This window comes from Heptranchias perlo, chromosome 30, assembly GCF_035084215.1.
Source record: "Heptranchias perlo isolate sHepPer1 chromosome 30, sHepPer1.hap1, whole genome shotgun sequence".
Classification (NCBI taxonomy): domain Eukaryota; kingdom Metazoa; phylum Chordata; class Chondrichthyes; order Hexanchiformes; family Hexanchidae; genus Heptranchias; species Heptranchias perlo.
Window position 1 is genome coordinate 33,049,493 of NC_090354.1, and position 21,250 is coordinate 33,070,742.

The following is a 21,250-nucleotide window of genomic DNA, read 5'->3' on the forward strand; positions in this document are numbered from 1 at the left end:
TAACCAGAGGGCACGAATTTAAGGTAATTGGCAAAAGAACCAAGAGGGAGATGAGAATTTTTTTTACGCAGCAAGATATGATCTGGCATGCACTGTCTGAAAGGAAGCAGATTCACTCGTAACATTCAAAAGGGAATTGGATAAATACTTGAAAAGGAAACATTTGCAGAGCTATGGGAAAGAGTGGAGGAGTAGGACTAATTGGTTAGCTCTTTCTAAGAGCAGGCACGATGGGCTGAATGGCCTCCTTGTGAGCTCTATGATTCTAAGACACCCGCCCCCACCCCTCCCCCGAAAGGAAGAGGGAAAGAAGAAACCAAACATGAACTAAGGATTCCCCTGTTAATGAAATAATTAGTGGTGACGCCTACCTCGAGTAAAGAAGCAAACATGGAAAGTTAAATGGCCTGGCAGAAAGGTACACTGACTCTTCCCTTCCTCCCATCCACTGAGAATAAATGCTGAGACAAGAATCCAATCACCCTGCTTCCGTCTTCACTTCTCCCCTCCCCCTAAATAAGCCTAGTGATGGTACTGCTAGGTGAGATGCTGAATTGACCCTGTTGCGTTTGCTCACATCAGCCATGTTGCTGCCTTCAGTTAGCCCATCCATCCTCAATTGCCCTTTATTGCTGCAATTTTATATAATGCAACCCATATCGATACTTGTGTGTACGTTAGCAAATGATGTTCAAATGTTCAAACTGTATTCATCAGCACTAATATGACCAAACCAATTTATATTGCATGTTGTGTTTACTGTTTAACTGGATAACCAGTTCAGTGGAAGTTTCATACAGATCTCTTCTGCAAACGGCAATTGACACTAGCTCAATTGCTAAATTTAAATCTGAGATAGCTATTTGGCAACCAAAGGTATTAAGGGATATGGGCCAAAGGCTGATCTGCATTGACACCCCCCCCCCCCCACACCACCACTGGAAGGGATTTTAAGTCCTTGTGTACATACCTTTCAGTGGCCGCGACCCATTCTACTTCTGTACCCCCTCCCGTGTCTTATGCTGCTCTGACACTGCCCTCCTCTGCATTTTGCCCTTCATCTGCTCCATCTTTGGGCATCATAGAGGCATAGAGTACAAAAGCAAGGAAGTTATGTTAAACCTTTATAAAACACTGGTTAGGCCTCAACTGGAGTATTGTGTCCAATTCTGGGCACCACGCTTCAGGAAGGATTGCAGGGCCTTAGAGTGGATGCAGAAGAGATTTGCAGGAATGGTACTAGGGATGAGGGACTTCAGTTATGTGGAGAGACTGGAGAAGCTGGGACTGTTTTCCTTCGAGCAGAGAAGGTTAAGGGGAGGTTTGATAGAGATGTTCAAAATCATGAATGGTTTTGATAGAATAAATAAGGAGAAACTGTTTCCAGTGGCAGAAGGGTTGGTAACCAGAGGACACAGTTTTAAGGCAATTGGCAAAAGAACCAGAAGCGACTTGAGGAAACATTTTTTTACGCAGGGTTATGATCTGGAATGCACTGCCTGAAAGGTGGTGGAAGCAGATTCAATAGTAACTTTCAAAAGGGAATTGGATAAATACTTGAAGGGAAAAAGTTTACAGGGCTATGGGGAAAGAGCAGGGGAATGGGACAAATTGGATAGCTCTTTCAAAGAGCCAGCATAAGCACGATGGGCCGAATGGTCATCTTCTGTGCTGGGACTGATTGTAATGTATCTAAGTTTGGTGACGATACAAAGCTAGGTGGGAAAGTCAGCTGTGAGGAAGACATAGAGTCTGCAAGGGGATATAGGCAGGTTAAGTGAGTGGGCAAGAAGGTGGCAGATGGAGTATAATGTGGGGAAGTGTGAGGTTATCCACTTTGGTAGGAATAATAGAAAAACAGAATATTTTTTAAATGGTGAGAAACTATTGAATGTTGGAGTTCAGAGAGATCTGGGTGTCCTCGTACAAGAAACTCAAAGTTTGCATGCAGGTGCAGCAAGCAATTAGAAAGGCCAATGGCACGTTGGCCTTTATTGCAAGGGGGTACAAGAGTAAGGAAGTCTTGCTACAATTGTACAGGGCTTTGGTGAGACCACACCTGGAGTACTGTGTACAGTTTTGGTCTCCTAAGGAAGGATATACTCTCCTTAGAGGCGGTGCAACGATTGTTCACTAGATTGATTCCTGGGATGAGAGGGCTGTCCTATGAGGAGAGATTAAGTAGAATGGGCTTATACTCTGGAGTTTAGAAGAATCAGAGGTCATTTCATTGAGGGGGCTTGACAGGGTAGATGCTGCGAGGTTGTTTCCCCTGGCTGGAGAGTCTAGAACTCGGGGGCATAGTCTCAGGATAAGGAGTCAGCCATTTAAGACTGAGATGAGGAGAAATGTCTTCACTGACGGCTGTGAACATTTGGAATTCTCTATCCCAGAGGGCTGTGGATGCTCAGTTGTTGACTATATTCAAGACTGAGATGATAGATTTTTGGACTCTCGGGGAATCAAGGGATATGGGGATCGGACGGGAAAGTGGAGTTGAGGTCGAATCGCAGCCTTGATTTTATTGAATGGCGGAGCAGGCTCAAAGGGCCATATACCCTACTCCGGCTCCTATTTCTTACGTTCGTAACATACTATGATAAACTTGGCTTCTATTCCCTTGAGTATAGAAGATTGAGGGGGGATCTAATTGAGGTGTTTAAAGGATTTGATAGGGTAGATAGAGAAACTACATCCTCTGGTGGGGGAAGCAAGGAAATGGGGGAAAATCTTAAAATTAGAGCTAGGCCATTCAGGAGTGAAATCTGGAACTCGCTCCTCCAAAAGTCTGGTTGCTGGGGGCCAGTTGAAGCTTTCAAGACTGAGATCAATAGATTTTTGTTGGAAAAAGGTATCAAGGGAAATGGAGCAAAGGTGGCTAAATGAGGTTGAGGTACAGATCAGCCCTGATCTAATTGAATGGTGGAACAGGCTCAAGAGGCTGAATGGCCTACTCCTGTTCCTATGTACATTAACAATGTAAGTTGTCATTTGTTCAGCCTCTTGCCTCCCCCTTGCTAACCTCAATTCCTTACACTCCAGCCTAAGCACAAACTTGCCCCTATATAACAGAACACCAGCAGCCCAAACCAGCGAGGGAGGAGAAAGGTAACTCTGTATATCGACAACAACAGTTCTTGTCCTTATACCACCAACCGCCCTCACATTCAGGCTGGCTTGCACTGCCAGCTTCCATCCAAGGTTGGATTCTTAGCACCAATTATCCCCCTCATCTTTCCTTGACATCAGTTTTGCAGCCCCTACCACCTCAGCTGAGTTTCATATCAGTGTCATTTGCTTTGCCTTGTGTAAGTCGCACGGATGCGATGGACCGAATGGCCTTCTGTGCCGTAACTTTCAGTGATTCTATAAGTTGAGGAAACCCAGAGCTGTGTACTGCAGAATCGAACCATTACAACACCATGTCTCTGAGGGTTTGCCTTAATGTTGTTGGAGGTTCCCAGCCTCTCTCTCATCTCATGACCAAACTCCAAGTTGATGTGGAAGGACTTGCTTCTGAGGCTAGTTCATACTGCAACCAGGATATTTATGCTCCGATGGGTCGGAGTTGTAATTCAAAGGAATAGTTGCGTTTTTATATGAATGAAGATTCTTCAATCTCTCCCATTTTTGCTGCTGCTCTCAAAAGCTTGGTGCAATGAGGCTGCTGCTTATACTGTGTGATCTCTAAAGTAAGCATCTATTTCCTTTCCACCCCAAGCAGTGTAGGGAGCAGTTTGGGAAAGCAGGCCTAAACTGAACATCACACAATCTTCCTGGTAATATTATTGTGCCTTTAGAATATAAGTTGGAAAAAATGGAGTTGAAGGAGCCCTTGACCTCAATCCTTGTGCAAACTGCAATGTGCAGTAAAATGCTGCCTCCCTCTCAATGACAGTAATGAGTTTTTCAGGCTTGTCATTTAAAGATAGAAAAGTACATTGAGGGAACATTGATGACATGGAGTGTAGTAAGGTGTGCCAGTATTGAAAACCTCCCTCTCTCGCAGCTGCCGCCTATAGTTTGAGCTCTGAGTTATACGTAGGGAATTCGATCACTTTCAGTAGCAAAATACCCAAAGCCTAACTTCGCCATGGATAAATATCAGGTGGATATACAGAGTTTGGCATCTTGTTAGATTATTCATGAGAATGGCAGATAGTAGAAGTTAGCAGGTAATTAAGTCTACAAATTACACCGCTGATTGCTGCTCCAAATTTAGAATGCCCTCCTAACCTCTCCCTCCCACCCCTTCCAGCAGCAGAGTTAGCTGTAGTGTACCGTTGAACAGCTGATTTATCACAAAGCTTCCTCACACATTTGCTCGTGACTCCAGTTGTCGGACCTACCGCAGAGCTGGAAGCATTGGGTAAAAATGTTGCTCAGATGTCAATGGGTGAGCTATGGAGGTGAGTGTTAAAGGCTGCATTTGCTCACCTCCAGCAATCCATCGGTCGTCTCCGGTGAGGTCAGTGCTGTGGAGCTACTGACTTTAAACTCAATACAGAGCCTTGCTTGCCTGTGTGGGGTAGCAGAGCATGCGTTATGGTATTTTGTATACCAGCTGGTATAGAAGGTTGGCAGTGCTGCAGAGACAACCAACAGAATTGCTGTAGGTAAGCACACACTACCTTTGCGATGCCCATAGCTCAGGCAATGGTTGGCACCAGCAGAGCAGATTCAGCCACCTTTGCCCTTTGGTGGGGGAGTAGGGCAGCTCCTGATCTTGCTGGCAGGAAGAGATCAACAGTTGTGAAGAAAAACAAATGCTGGCAACTTTGACTCCTGCTGGTTACCCAATGTTGGCGGGAGTAGTTGTGGATAAAGGCAGTGTAGATAATTGAGATTCCACTGTCTATTTCTCTATGGAATCAGAAGTGCATATATGTGAATATGGGTGCTGAAATGTTTTTGAAAGGGACAAAAACCCTGAAGTTCCAAATGTTGATTTCCTGGCTCACCTGTTGGTGAAATTGCTGGTCTGTAAGATGAGTACAAGTGGGGCAAGAGATGTGCCTTTAGTAAACATAATCTCTGAACAGGTGCAACGATCCTGAGCTTTAACATCCACATTGGTGCAGATGAACTATTTCTTCCAGTGAGGGAATCCAGAACAAGGGGGCACAAGCTTAAAATTAGAGTTAGGCTATTGAGGAGTGCAATCAGGAAGCATTTTTTCTCACAAAAGATAATGGAAATTTGGCAAGTTTAGCTACCATAAAAGTTTTGTAAATCAGAACATAATTGTTTTTGAACACTGATTCTAGGAGCTGGATGTTCTCTAAGGATTTGCAGTTTGGGGCAGGAACATGCAGAAGATAAAGCTGTGATGTCCAGGATATCTTTGGATTGTATTTCAAAATAATAATGCCAGAGCGGGGCATTACCTTATTGAGGGCCTCTAGTGGTAGAAAGCAGGACAGCAGTATTTATAATCTGCAAGTTCTGAAAGACATCTCTCTCAGTTCAGTTTGAGCATACCTGTTTCTTTAACTAAGGCGCTAAACTTTAAATTTGATTTACCACTTATCTGCCCAGTTGTGTAGCCAGTCTAAATCTTTTTGTTTCTCAACCACCTCCCCATGACATTCAAAGGCATTACCATCGCCGAATCCCCCACCATCAACATCCTGGGGGTCATCATTAACCAGAAACTTAACTGGACCAGCCACATAAATACTGTGGCTACAAGAGCAGGTCAGAGGCTGGGTATTCTGCGGCGAGTGACTCACCTCCTGACTCCCCAAAGCAATTCCACCATCTACAAGGCACAAGTCAGGAGTGTGATGGAATACTCTCCACTTGCCTGGATGAGTGCAGCTCCAACAACACTCAAGAAGCTCGACACCATCCAGGACAAAGCAGCCCACTTGATTGGTACCCCATCCACCACCCTAAACATTCACTCCCTTCACACCGGCGCACAGTGGCTGCAGTGTGTACCATCCACAGGATGCACTGCAGCAACTCGCCAAGGCTTCTTCGACAGCTCCTCCCAAACCCGCAACCTCTACCACCTAGAAGGACAAAGGCAGCAGGCACATGGGAACAACATCACCTGCACGTTCCCCCTCCAAGTCACACACCATCCCGACTTGGAAATATATCACCGTTCCTTCATTGTCACTGGGTCAAAATCCTGGAGCTCCCTACCCAAAAGCACTGTGGGAGAACCTTCACCACACGGACTGCGGTGGTTCAAGAAGGCGGCTCACCACCACCTTCTCAAGGGCAAATAGGGATGGGCAATAAATGCCGGCCTGGCCAGCGACGCCCACATCCCATGAACGAATTTTTAAAAAATTTACTGCATTCTCTTGTTCCCAATTTCCCTATTTAAGTATCTCCAACAAATTTGACAATCTTAAAGGTAATTCATGTAGATTAGAGACATGGTTCCCATCATTACTCCGTTCATCATCTGTCACTAGTCTGACATTACACCTGTTACAAGCAATCTGATCCTGGCTTCTTGCCCTATGTTTTACTCTGGATTTCGGATCTCAAGTCTCTGACCAGTAAACTCTCAAAGAACATTTTGCCTTTTTATATTGGATTTGTGTGCGCTTAGAATGCGTTTTGGTCTTTCTGAAAATGTTGGCTTGTTGCAGCCACAGTGCTTTTTGCTTGGTTTCCAGTAATGTTTTAATTTTATAACTTATGAATGCACAAAGACCTTTGACATGTTGGTAGGCCTCATTGGGGAGTACTTTGACTGGATTGAGGGTAATGGGAGCTACTCTTGATTTCATCTCCTTCACCGTGCAGAGCTTGGAGTGTAGCAGTATTGGGCACCCAAGCCTCAGCCGCACCCCCTTCCCATGTTGCTTTTCTTCAAACAATACAGCAAAGGCCTCAGTCCAAATGCAGTAACTGGAAACTCTGATACTTTTTTTCAGTGTCAGCATGGTTCAGTGGTAGCGCATTCATTTGAGTTGGAAGGTTGTGGATCTAAGCTCCACTCCAGCACTTGAGCACAGTAATCGAGGCTGACACTTCAGTGCTGTAGGAACATGGGAACAGGAGTAGGCCGTTCAGCCCCTCAAGCCTGTTCCGCCATTCAATGAGATCATGGCTGATCTGTCTCCATTTACCCACCATGGCTGCATATCCCTTAATGCCCTTGGCTAGCAAAAATCTCTCGATCTCAGATTTAAAATTTTTCATTGAGTTAGCATCTACTGCTTTTTGTGGGCGAGAGTTCCACATTTTTGCTACCCTTTGTGTGAAGAAGTGTTTCCTAACTTCTCTCCTGAATGGCCTGCCTCTGATTTTAAGGTTATGTCCCCTTGTCCTAGACTCCCCCCACCAGCGGAAGAAATTTCTCCCTACCCTATCAATTCCTTTCAAAATCCTAAGAACCTCAATCAAATCATCCCTTAACCTTCTATATGCCAGGAAATACAAGCCTACTCACCTCATAATCTAACCCTTGGAGCCCCGGTAGCATTCTGGTGAATCTGCACTGCAATGCTTTCAAGGCCAAATATCTTTTCGAAGCTGCGGTGCCCAGAACTGTACGCAATACTCCAGATGTGGTCGAACCAGGGCTTTGTTTAGCTGTAATGTGAGGTGCTGCCTCGCTGATGAGAAGTTAAACTGAGGCCCTGTCTGCTTGTTCAGGTGGATGTAAAAGATTCCATGATACTATTTGAAGAGCAGGGAGTTCTCCTGGTGTTGTTGCCAGCATTTATCCCACAATAAACATCATCTGTTTACGGGACCTCATTGTGGGCAAATTGATTGCATGTTTGCCTACATAACAGTGACTACACTTCGAAAGTGTTTAATTGGCTGTGAAGCATTTAGAGACACCTTGAGGTTGTGAAATACGATATATAAATGCTAGTTTATTCTTATTTAAGTCTTTGGCCAATCAAACTGGGCCAAGTGGTTTTACTCATTTATGTTGACTGTGTTATTAAGTTGATTGCTATATTGAAGCAGAATCTTCTACTGAAAGGTATAGGGAGCTAAATCTGTTCTTGTTGCCCTGTCAGAAAATGTTTTGGGGTTAAGTTCATTGCTAAGATACGCTTGCATGGAGAATGTTTATTAGCTACCCTTGCCTCTGGAGTCAGAAGGTTCAAGCCTCACTCCAGGATTTGAGCACATAATCAAGACTATCTCTTCAATGCAGTACTGAGGGATTGATGCATTATTGGAGTTATCTTTTGGGTAAGACCTTAAACAGAGGCCTCATTTGCCTGTTCCAGCTTTCAGGAAGGTGTAAAAGATCCTTGGGTTTTTCTTCAAAGCAGTGATTGTACTTCAGATGTAATTCATGGTCTGTGAAATGCTTTCGGACATCCTGAGGATTTGATGAGGTGCTATGTAAATGCAAGCTCTTTCAGCACAAGATAAGCTTCATTTAGCTTTGCATTTTCAGATTGGTGAGTTTAGTCCACATTACACCTGCTAATTGTGGTTCTACACCCTTTTTAGCCCAAGGTTAGGTCAATAAAACCAAGATTTAACTTTAAATATGGGACAGAAGCTGTTACTTAAAATTTAGTGGTTCAGGATGCTCCCTAATTCTCCAATGAATGGCATTAAATTCAGTCTCTAATGATTTAGGGATGGCTGGTATGGAATTTGGAGATCTCATTGGCAAAGGAGGGGCACTCTGGGCTTTGGAGGTTGAGGTAAATTTTTTGAGGCAATGTAAAGGGAGCTTTATTTAATATCTAACCTGGGCCATATCTGACAGTGTGTTTGAATGCTCAGTGTAGAAGGAGCTTTACTCTGCATCCAACCCATGCTGTACTTGACCTGGATGTGTTTAGTGAGGCAGTGCAAGATAGCTGTTGATCTTGTCCTCCCTATATAAAAATAGAAGTGCTTTTATATTGTCCTAATGCCACTGGCTTTCCAAAGCACAGGCATCACACACCCAGCTGTAAACCTAATGTGCAGCTGCAGGAACTTGCTAAGGTCAGCAACCTGAAAGCCCCAGTAAGAACTGGTCCTCCTGGCAACCGGTCTTAATTCCAACCACTTTACACTGGGCCTGCAGCCAGCAGTGTGACACCCACTGGCAGCACCAACATGGGTCTCGCACAATATATAAGGGCCTTGGGTGTGTTTGAGATGAATGGTCTGGGTTAGCTTTGTTCAGGGGGAAGTGGGTAGGGGCTAATGAAAACTTTGCACTGCAGAGTGCCATAAACGTTTATTGCAGAGGTCATTTCATTGATGCTCACTCTTTCTTCACGATGTCAGGCTGTTTGACTCTTAGTAGTGGATCTGAGTTTGCTTGTGTTGGCCCAGAGCTGCATGTTATGGCCATTACGACTCACACTGAACCCTCCTCAGATTTTGTGCATCAACAGCTTCTGCAGCATGCTACCTGGTTATCAATTATTAGATCTTGAAAAGTAGCAACCAGTGATACAGCTTGTAAAATAATCAGGGGACTGAGTTGATTTTTCACTTTAGATTTATCATTTTCTACTGTCCCCACCCTGAATTGTTCGCAAGATATTCTCCCCTCTTTTGTCCCTCTACCTCTGCACTGAGCGTCTTCTCATTCTTGGTGATTTCAATCTCTATCCCCACTTCCCTTTCCCTCTCACCTGAATTCACTGCCCTCTTTACCCATAGACACATACTCTTATCCATATTTATGGCCACCCCTTCAACTTTGCCGTCACCCGTGGCCTCCACTTGGTCTCGATCATTGACAGAGCCTTCTCCGGCCACTTCCTTGTAACTCTCACTACTTACATCACTCTACCCCCTTCCAACTTCACTTCCTTCTGCATATGCCTCTGGGGGAAAAAGTGCCCCATTCCCATCACTTTCAGTCTCCCAACAGCGTAGCCCTTGTCCCTTCATTTGCCACAGAACTTCTGCAGCTGTCGATTTGCTTAACTACTCCCTCATCTCTGCCTTTGATGCTCTTGTCCCCAGCAAAACCTTTACTCTCGCTCATCCTGAGCCACTGTTTCAGGGCTCACCGATGCGGCTGATATGTGCATTTTAGACAGATAATCTGTGTTTGCACATTGTGCTGCGATTGTGCTTTGCAGTGGAAAGCTGAATAGTTGGTTAGCGATGAGCTGGACATGCACAGGCCAGTGTGTTGCTTTTTCATATTGAAGCTTAGTCAATACCACTGTAAGTATATATCAAAACCTCAGTGAGGTTAAAAGATGTTTCTGTAACCATGTAAGCTTATGGAAATGGTGTTTGGGTGATTTAACTTTGCAGGTCAAGAGTTGATGGTATTATTTTAACATACTGGGTGTCCACTCTTTTAGCTGAACTACTTAGAAGAAAGATTCTGACAAGGACATTTAGTTTACAGAGGGACTGAATGGTACCAAGAGGGACCTTGTTGAATTCAGAGAAACAGAGTAATGCAGTGGTTCTTACACTGAGGGATGAGCAGCCTGTCTGGATGGAAAATGGAAGGCTTCAACTCCTGGTCTGCCAGATCCGGGCAGCATAAACACCACAGAAAATGGGGGCTGGAATAAAGGGAGGGGGGACTAGTCATGAAGGACAGTGGGGAGCAGGGCTGGAGAGGCGGAGCAGGAGAGGGCCTGGGAGGGGCGCTGGGGGAGCGAACCTGGGAGGGGCGCTGGAGGAGAGGGCCTGGGCGGGGCCGGGGAGGATTGTGTTCCATATGATTTGGGCACAAAGGAATTTTTGGTGGGCTCTGGCCAATGAGTTTGAGAAGACGAGAGCAATGGATATCTGGGAATGCTGTCATTAATGGGTTCAGTTGACCCCAAAGTTATTGCTTTTATTGGATGGTGATGAATGACATGATAGATACCAGTGTTTTGTGCTTTGTGTAGTTGTCTGATTCTATATGATTAGCTGCAAGTTTATCGGTTAATAACTTTCTTTCTTTCTCTCTCTCTCTCTCTCTCTCTCTCTCTCTCTCTCTCTCTCATATTATAACATATAGAAAGGGTAGTAGACAGAAGGCTGGAAATTATAGACCAGTTAGCCTAACATCTGTGGTGGGTAAAATTTTGGAGTCTATTATTAAGGAGACAGTAGCAGAACATTTGGATAAACATAATTTAATAGGACAAAGTCAGCATGGCTTTATGAAGGGGAAGTCATGTCTGACAAATTTGCTTGAGTTCTTTGAGGACATAACGTACAGGGTGGATAAAGGGGAACCAGTGGACGTAGTGTATTTAGACTTCCAGAAGGCATTCGACAAGGTGCCACATAAAAGATTATTGCTCAAGATAAAGAATCACTGGATTGGGGGTAATATTCTGGAATGGGTGGAGGATTGGTTATCTAACAGGAAGCAGAGAGTTGGGATAAATGGTTCATTCTCGGACTGGCGACCAGTGGCCAGTGGTGTTCCGCAGGGGTCGGTGCTGGGTCCCCAACTCTTTACGATCTATATTAACAATTTGGAGGAGGGGACCGAGTGCAACATATCGAAGTTTGCAGATGATACAAAGATGGGAGGGAAAGTAGAGAGTGAGGAGGACATAAAAAACCTGCAGGGGGATATAGACAGGCTGGGTGAGTGGGCGGAGATTTGGCAGATGAAATACAATATTGGAAAATGTGAGGTTATGCACTTTGGCAGGAAAAACCAGAGAGCAAGTTATTTTCTTGATGGCAAGAGACTGGAAAGTACTGCAGTACAAAGGGATCTGGGGGTCCTAGTGCAAAAAAATCAAAAAGTTAGTATGCAGGTGCAGCAGGTGATCAAGAAGGCCAACGGAATGTTGGCTTTTATTGCTAGGGGGATAGAATATAAAAACAGGGAGGTATTGCTGCAGTTATATAAGGTATTGGTGAGACCGCACCTGGAATACTGCATACAGTTTTGGTCTCCATACTTAAGAAAAGACTTACTTGCTCTCGAGGCAGTACAGAGAAGGTTCACTCGGTTAATCCCGGGGATGAGGGGGCGGACATATGAGGAGAGGTTGAGTAGATTGGGACTCTACTCATTGGAGTTCAGAAGAATGAGAGGCGATCTTATTGAAACATATAAGATTGTGAAGGGGCTTGATCAGGTGGATGCGGTGAGGATGTTCCCAAGGTTGGGTGAAACTAGAAGTAGGGGGCATAATCTTAGAATAAGGGGCTGCTCCTTCAAAACTGAGATGAGGGGAAACTTCTTCACTCAGAGGGTGGTAGGTCTGTGGAATTTGCTGCCCAGGAAGCTGTGGAAGCTACATCATTGAATAAATTCAAAGCAGAAATGGACAGTTTCCTAGAAATAAAGGGAATTTGGAGTTAGGGGAGCGGGCAGGAAAGTGGACATGAATTTAGATTTGAGGTTGGGATCAGATCAGCCATGATCTTATTAAATGGCGGAGCAGGCTCGAAGGACCGATTGGCCTACTCCTGCTCCTATTTCTTATGTTCTTATGAAATGCAATTAGTTGCTCTTCTGTTGAGTCTAATGTTTTTCAGGTTGGTCATTGCTGATCACTGGGCAGGCTTGCTTCCTGTTCCTGTGTCATAGAAATTATAGCATAGAAGTTGGCCATTCAGCCCATTACACTGTCCTTGTCAGCTGGTGCTACCCATTCTTAATCCCTTTTCCCTATGCACTTTTCTATTCTTCCTTTTCAAATATTTGGCTAATTCCACTTTAAATGATATAGTCCCTGATTCAGCCAGTTATGGTACAGCATCCTATGTTCCAATAACCCTCTGTGAAAACATTTTCTACCTTCCCTCTTTGTTATAATATAAACATAAAGCAGCTTGTGCAGTCATAATCAGTAAGAAAATGACTGCTTCTGTGTAGTTATGTTAATGCACAGATGGGCAGAGCCATGTCCTTTTGCCATTACTTACACCTATTTGACCCACTTCAAAAGGCTGGTAACCTCAACCTGGTCCTTCCTGCTGCTGGATATGATTACATCACTAGTGTGAACAAGATTGATTTCAATATTAACCAATTGGATGGTTTCCTGCATGATATCTTTTTAATGGAAAGTTTATTTTTCCCTCCTCTCCATCTCCAAACATGGTAATTTTTTTAATAGCCTATTTATATTTCAGAACTGTGGATGGAAGTGATTCTGTTAATATGACCGAGCCCCCATTGTGCCACATTCATCCTGTGTGTAGTAGGGCTGATCAGCTCCACTGTACAAAGTGTGCATGTTACAAAGCTGCATTTGCGACTCTGAGATTCTGGGAGAGACACTCCCCACTGCCTTTCTGGGGATGTCTGTACAGGCCAGCAATGTGACAATCTCAATAGTGGCATGTGAGTGGGTTGAAAGCTTAGCCTGTCTGTGGCCAGAATAAAATGATGGGCCATAGGAAGCACCATTGGTGGCAGCTGTTTATTGTTACCACCTCAGGGACAGGGATCCGAACTGCCTTGTAAATGGCTCTGCTCTAGCTCGAGAGCTACATCGCTGTCTCATTTTATATTAGAGTTGCTTTTGGAGATGCCATTAGAATGCAAATAGGATATAATTAGACAGGGTACTGAGATATTGGGCCCTCAACCTTTCTAGCAGAATTATCCAAATAGTGCAAGTTTACAGCCCTTGCGGGTAGATAGCTGGTGTGGGTTTGGAGAGGGTAAGTGAGAAGGTATTAGTGGACGAAAATGAGTAATTGTTTGATGTCTGTACTGAATGTTTGTAGCTTAGAGATCAGACTTCATACATTCTTTTTCTGCAGTTGATGGTGTGTTGGCAGACTGGCACTGTGACAGGAATGTGCAGTTCACAGGATCGGTGCTTGCAATTTAAACTCCAGATTTTTTGTAATACAGTTTAGACTAAGAGCACTCCACAGGTTGACTCCTTCAATAATCTCCTTGCCCACATTTAATTTTGCAATCTTCAGCTAATTCAGAATTCTGCTGCCTGTGTGAAAGCTTACACACCCATCACCAGTGTCCTTACAGGGTTCGAGTGTCTCCTTCTACCCCAGTTAATAGGCTTTCAGTTGCACTTTGATGAGCCAGATCCTTCGATGGGCTTATCCTCACCAGCGTTTCTCTTCTCTTGAATACAGCTTTTAAACAGTTATACATTTCTTACCCTTTCCTGAGTTTGCAGCCTCAACCATTCTAGTGGGATAATAGTGAGCAGAGGCCCGTTACTCCCTTAAAGGGAGGACATATCTACGGGCAAGTTGCCCAGGCTGGTGCCATATCTCTTCTGGTGTCATTGGTAAAGGCCTGGGAACAGATCACCTGCCTCCCTACCGCTTTTGCAAATCAATGGCATATGCTGAGGAAAGAGAGTTATCATTTCAAAGTGGTTCTCTAGCAATTTGTGTTTCTGTGCAAGAGAATGTGATATTGTGTTTGACAGTAGTCCCAGGCCTTTACCAATGATGCCAGAAGAGATATGGCACCAGCCTGGGCAACTTGCCCTTAGATATGTCCTCCCATCAAGGGAGTAACAGACCTCTGCTCACTATCACCCCACTGGAATGGTTGACGCTACAAACTCAGGAAAATGCAAGAAAAATATAGATGTTTAAAAGTTGCATTCAAGAGAGGAGGAACGCTGGTGAAGACAAGCCCATCGAGGGATCTGGCCCACTAAAGTGCAACTGAAAACCTATTAACTGGTCATAAAGGGGATTGATCTTCTGTACTGTTATCCATATTTGTTAGAGTTCGCAGTACATCCTAGATTCAGCTATGCAAGTTTTCTGCTGTTCACATTCTGTTCTTCCTAAAATGTGCCCGAGAGTAAATAGTATATTACATACAATTCAGACTCTGATAGCTGTTGGGTCACTTTATTTCAAAACCATTGTTGATCAATTTGAAATTCTCAGTCCATAAAGTTGACTTTTTTTGTATTTGAGGAGCTTCTTTCATCTGTGGAACAGACTTCCACCCAGTGCAAATGGAATTGAATCACTTTGTAATATAGCAGGAAATGGGGGAACAAACCATTTGATAAGATCATGGCTGATCTGTGATCCAGATCCATATACCTGCCTTTGGCCCATAACTCTGGTTGCCAAAAAGCTATCTATCTCAGATTTAAATTTAGCAATTGAGCTAGTATCAATTGCTGTTTGCGGAAGAGAGTTCCAAACTTCTACCACCCTTTGTGTGTAGAAATGTTTTCTAATCTCACTCCTGAAAGGTCTGGCTCTAATTTTTAGACTGTGCCCCCTACTCCTAGAATCTCCAACCAGCGGAAATAGTTTCTCTCTATCCACCCTATCCGTTCCCCTTAATATCTTATAAACTTCGATCAGATCACCCCTTAACCTTCTAAACTCCAGAGAATACAACCCCAATTTGTGTAATCTCTCCTCGTAACTTAACCCTTGAAGTCCGGGTATCATTCTAGTAAACCTACGCTGCACTCTCTCCAAGGCCAATATGTCCTTCCGAAGGTGCGGTGCCCAGAACTGTTCACAGTACTCCAGGTGCGGTCTAACCAGGGTTTTGTCTAGCTGCAGCATAACTTCTGCCCCCTTGTACTCCAGTTCTCCAGATATAAAGGCCAGCATTCCATTAGCCTTATTGATTATTTTCTGCACCTGTTCATGACACTTCAATGATCTATGTACCTGAACCCCTAAGTCCCTTTGGACATCCACTGTTTTTAACTTTTTACCATTTAGAAAGTACCCTGTTCTATCCTTTTTTGATCCAAAGTGGATGACCTCACATTTGTCTACATTGAATTCCATTTGCCACAGTTTTGCCCATTCACCTAATCTATCAATATCGCTTTGTAATTTTATGTTTTCATCTGCACTGCTTACAATGCCACCAATCTTTGTGTCATCGGCAAACTTAGATATGAGACTTTCTATGCCTTCATCTAAGTCGTTAATAAATATTGTGAATAATTGAGGCCCCAAAACAGATCCCTGCGGGACTCCACTAGTCACATCCTGCCAATGTGAGTACCTACCCATTATCCCTACTCTCTGTCACCTTTCACTCAGCCAACTTCATAACAATGTCCGTAATTTTCCCTCGATTCCATGGGCTTCTATCTTAGCTAACAGTCTCTTATGTGAGACTTTATCAAATGCCTTCTGGAAGTCCATATAAATAACATCCATTGACATTCCCCTGTCCGCTACTTTAGTCACCTATTCAAAAAATTCAATCAGGTTTGTCAGGCACAACCTATCTTTCACAAATCCATGCTGGCTCTCTCTGATTGAACACCTCGAGAATTTTCAGTTAGTCACCCTATCCTTAATTATAGACTGCAGCATTTTCCCCACAACAGATGTTAGGCTAACTGGTCTGTAATTCCCTGGTCTCTCTCTCTCTCTCCCTCTCTCCTTTCTTAAAAAGAGGAGTGACATGTGCAATTTTCCAATCTAGAGGGACAGTTCCTGAATCTAGAGAACTTTGAAAGATTATAGTTAGAGCATCTGCAATGTGCTCACCTACTTCCTTTAAAACCCTGGGATGGAAACCATCTGGTCCTGGGGATTTGTCACTCTTTAGTGCTATTATTTTCTTCATTACTGTTGCTTTATTTATGTTAATTTTATCGAGTCCCTGTCCCTGATTCAATATTAGTTTTCTTGGGATTTCCGGCATGCTATCCTCTTTTTCGACTTTAAATACTGATGCAAAGTAATTGTTCAACATGTCCGCCATTTCCCCATTGTCAATGACAATATCCCCACTTTCAGTTTTAAAGGGGCCAACACTGCTCCTGACCACCCTCTTTTTCCTAATATAACTATAAAAGTTCTTCGTATTGGTTTTGATATCCCTTGCAAGTTTCTTTTCATACTCTCTTTTTGTAGCTCTTACTATCTGTTTTGTGACCCTTTGTTGATCTTTGTATCTTTCCCATTCGCCAGGATCTGTGCCATTTTTTGCCTTTTTGTATGCCTTTTCCTTATGTCTTATACTGTCCCTTACCTCTTTAGTTTCGGGGCTCAGAGTGCTAGAACAGGAGCTTGCACTGTGCAGTGAATGGAATAGGCTGCATCACTTTGTGTTCGGTGTTTGCTTTCTGTTTTCACCACACAGCTTAGAGACCTCCCTGACATGAGGAATTGGTGTGAATCAGCATCACCCTCTCAATCCATAACTACTTAGTGCTCAAATTATCCTGCTGCCTCCTTCCTGTGTAAAATATTCCACTGAATGGTACTGTTAAAATTACAGTTTTTACAGCACAGGAGGAGGCCATTTGGCCCATCATGCTTGTGCCAGCTCTCAAAGAGCAATCTACTAATCCCATTCCCGTGCCCTTTCCCCATACCCTTTAATTTTTCTTTTTCAAATATTTATCCATATCTTTTTTGAAAGCTGACATGGATTCTGCTTTCACTACTATTTCTGGTAAGGCATTCCACCTGCTAACAACCGTCTCCGTAATAAAATGTTGTGCCAACCTTTGCCTTTGTTCTTATGGTGAAATCTTAAATTTATGCCCTCTACTTACATGGCTCACCAATCAGTGAAAATAGCTTTTTTTCCAATTTACCTTATCAAAACCTCTCATAATTTTGAGCACCTCTTGGTTCTCCTCTTAACTTTATCTGGTGTAATGAAAAGAGCCCCAGTTTCTCTAGTTTCTTTTCATAACTAAAGCCTCTAATCCTTGGTGCATCTCTATACTCATGACAACCTTCTAAAGCTGGGACCCAAAATTGGGCACATTATTCAAACTGTGGCCTAGCTCATGATTCGTATAGCGTTACCAATGCTTTTATACTCCATGCTCTTACCTAAAGTCACATACTTTTCTTTTACAGCTTTATCAAGATTTATGTATCTGAATCTGTATGTCTCTGCTCCTTTTAAAGTTTTACCATTTCGTGTATATGTCCTTTCCTTCATGTCACTCCCAAAATGTATCCTTCACATTTCTCCACATTGTCATTTAGACGTCAGATGAAATTCAGTCTACTAACTTGTCTCTGTCCCCCTGAAGTCACTTACAGTCCTCTTCAGTTAGCCATACTCCCTATTTTTGTCATCTGCAAATTTTAATGATATGCCCCCAGTACCTGAGGCCAGATCATTTATAAATGTATTGATAATCCAAGGAGTCTCCAGTGACATTGTTAGTGGAACATTCCATTCAGGGCAAGAGGAATGACATAATTTGACAAAATTGGAGGCACGTTTCCTGGATTGTGAATATTTAAGGTTGAGTAAGGGTTGCGTTATTCTCTGTGTTATTCTGTGGGGTATTTCCTGAGTTTTGTGTGTCGCCCGGTTTCTACAATGACGCATGGACATGACCGTTTGTTTTTCACTTGCAGGCGGCAGCGCTCGGAGTGGCGATGGGCAGTCGAACGGGCTGCTATTGTGAGTCGCTGGAACTGGCTGCAGGCTCACGTATCGGATTTAGAGTACCGCATCCGCCAACAGACAGACATTTACAGGCAAATCCGTGCCAATAAGGTCAGTGCAGCAGCAAGTTACCGCAGTGAGCGGGTTCCTTACAAAACACATTCAAAACACTTTGGCGTCTTTCAAAACACATTCTTTCAGATCAAATAATGGTCTGCAAATGTGTACCAATCGGAATATTGAGGATTTTATAGTGGATTTAGAAAACTATGTAACTGGCAGTATTGCAGTGTTTTCAGTAATGTGCACATGAAGTCGTCATGGTTACAGATCTCACTGGTACTAGTAGGAGCAGTTTGAGGTGCTAAGTTCAGAATGCAGTACAAGAATATATCATACAAAATTATCACATGTTCTGCCAAGTCCAGCTGATCATCTGTTGGTACTAATACTCTAAACCCAGTAACAAAACTGACATTCTGTCCTTTCAAGGGACCAGTCATTTTAAACCTGTATAGTAACTACTGTTTTCCAAGAACTGGCTTAATTGGAAACCTTGTGGCAGTGTGACATGTTGGATTTTATTGTGCATCAGTAATCAGCATGAACAGCTGACATCGTCAAAAATACTAATCCACAACAAGTGATCTCTGGGAAGTGTACAGTGCATATTAAAAAGAATTCTGGAGCGATTTGAGGACAGTGATCTGAAAAAGAGCTCAGCGACTGGTTACAAGAATCCCTGTGTGCCTAAATCTGAATCCATTAGTTACATTACTGCCTTATAATTGCTCCATTACCCTTGTTTAAATATATGTATTTAAACAGTTACTTCCATACTGGAGTGCTGTTCCTTTTTTATAAAGGGCAGGCAGTGCATCCTTGTGCTTGCTGTTCTTACCAGCTGCTGTGCCTTATCTGGCTTCACTGTTAGACACAAGCTACAATGGATCCTCATGGATTGTCACTGACATGCTATCATGTGATGGGTTTTGTGGCAGGTTAGTGGAAACACAAAGACAGCCTTGCCTTAACCGCCCCAGCAATCGTCAGCAGAGGGAAAATTGAGGGTGGGCAGACTGATTTTGTATTTGACTTTATTCCAGAAATATTAAACGAGCACCAATATAAAATGTAACATTTGCAATTCTCCAGTCCTCTGGCATCACCCCCATATCTAAGGATGATTGGAAGATTATGGCCAGTACCTCTGCAATTTCCACGCTTACTTCCCTCAGCAACCTAGGATGCATCCCATCCAGACTGGGTGACTTATAGAAAGTCACCCAGCTAGACTTTCTAGTACCACCTCTTGATCAATTTTTAGCCCATCCAGTATCTCAACTACCTCCTTTCACTGACTTTGGCAGCATCTTCTTCCTTTGCAAAGTACGCATTTGGTACCTCAGCCATGCCCTCAGCCTCCATGAGTAGATCTCCTTTTTGGTCCCTAATCGGTCCCACCCCTCCTCTTACTCCCCGTTTACTGTTTACATGCGTATAGAAGACTTTTGGATTCCCTTTTATGTTAGCTGCCAATCTATTCTCCTACTCTCTTTTTGCCCCTTTTTCGCTTCCCCTCTGAACTTTCTATATTCAGCCTGGTTCTCACTTGTATTATCAAACTAACATCTGTCATACGCCCCTTTTTTCTGCTTTATCTTACACTCTATCTCTTTTGTCACTCAGGGGGCTCTGGCTTTAGTTGCCCTACCTTTCCCCCTTGTGGGAATGTACCTAGACTGTACCCGAACCATCTCTTTAAAGGCTGCCCCCATTGTTCAATTACAGTTTTGCCTGCCAATCTTTGATTCCAATTTACCTAGGCTAGATCTGTACTCATCCCACTGAAATTTGCCCTCCTCCAGTTGAGTATCTTTACTTTAGGGTGGTCTTTGTCCTTTTCCATAGCTAATCTAAACCTTATGATCGCTGTTCCCTAAATGTTCCCCCACTGACACTTGCTCCACTTGGCCCACCTCATTCTCCAGAACCAGAACCAGATCCAGCAATGCCTCATTCCTCTGGAAATGTACTGGTCAAGAAAGTTCTCCTGAACACACTTCAAAAATTCCTTCCCCTCTTTGTCCCTTACACTGTTACTATCCCAGTTTATATTAGGATAGTTGAAGTCCCCCATTATCACTACTCTATGGTTCTTGCACATATCTGTAATTTCCCTGCAAATTTGCTCCTCTATATTCTTCCCACTAGTTGGTGTCCTATAGAATACACCCAGTAGTGTAATGGCACCTCTATTGTTTTTTTTAACACTAACGAAATAGATTCTGTCCTTGAGCCCTCCAGGACATTCTCTCTCTCCAGCACTGCAATATTCTCTTTAATCAGTACTGCCACCCACCCCCCTTTCTTTCCTTCCCTACCTTTCCTGAACACCTTGTGTGCAGGAATATTTAGTTCTCAATCCTGCCCTTTTTTGAGCCAGGTCTCCGTTATCACCACATCATATTCCCATGTGGCTAATTGCACCTGCAGCTCACAAACCTTGTTTACTACGCTTTGTGCGTTTACACACATGCACTGTAAACCTATCTTAGACCTTTTTGTACTCTCTCTTAATCTGATCCCACCTAATGCCGTACTATTTCTTACTGTAGTGATATCTCTCTCTCCCAATCCTTTTATGCACTTTGTTCCAATGCGACATCCTGGTGCCCACCCCCCTGCCAAATTAGTTTAAACCCTCCCTCACTGAACTAGCAAACCTCCCTGCAAGGGCATTGGTCCCAGCTCTGTTGAGATGCAACCTGTCTGGCCTGTACAGGTCCCACTTCCCCCAGAACTGGCCCCAATGCTGCAGATATCTAAAGTTATGTACACAGACCACTAAAATGTAGTCGTAAGGTACAAAAAATAATCAAAAAGGCTAATAGAGTGTTATCCTTTATAACTAGAGGGCTAGAATATAAAGGGGAGGAAGTTTTGCTACAGCTATGCAAAGCCCTGGTTAGACTCCATCTGGAGTACTGAGAACCGTTCTGGGCACTGCTCTGTAGAAAAGATATATTG

General features: G+C 43.5%; 1 protein-coding gene across 3 annotated transcripts in view; it reads left to right on the plus strand.

Moving 5' to 3' along the window:
- kansl1b (KAT8 regulatory NSL complex subunit 1b) overlaps window positions 1–21,250 on the plus strand; it is a 179,076-nt gene that overhangs the window by 99,728 nt on the left and 58,098 nt on the right. For all 3 annotated transcript variants that reach the window (XM_067969141.1, XM_067969144.1, XM_067969142.1), the window contains one exon: window positions 18,190–18,331. In XM_067969141.1, coding sequence (XP_067825242.1) covers window positions 18,190–18,331 — 142 coding nt within the window. The remainder of the gene's footprint in view (window positions 1–18,189; window positions 18,332–21,250) is intronic.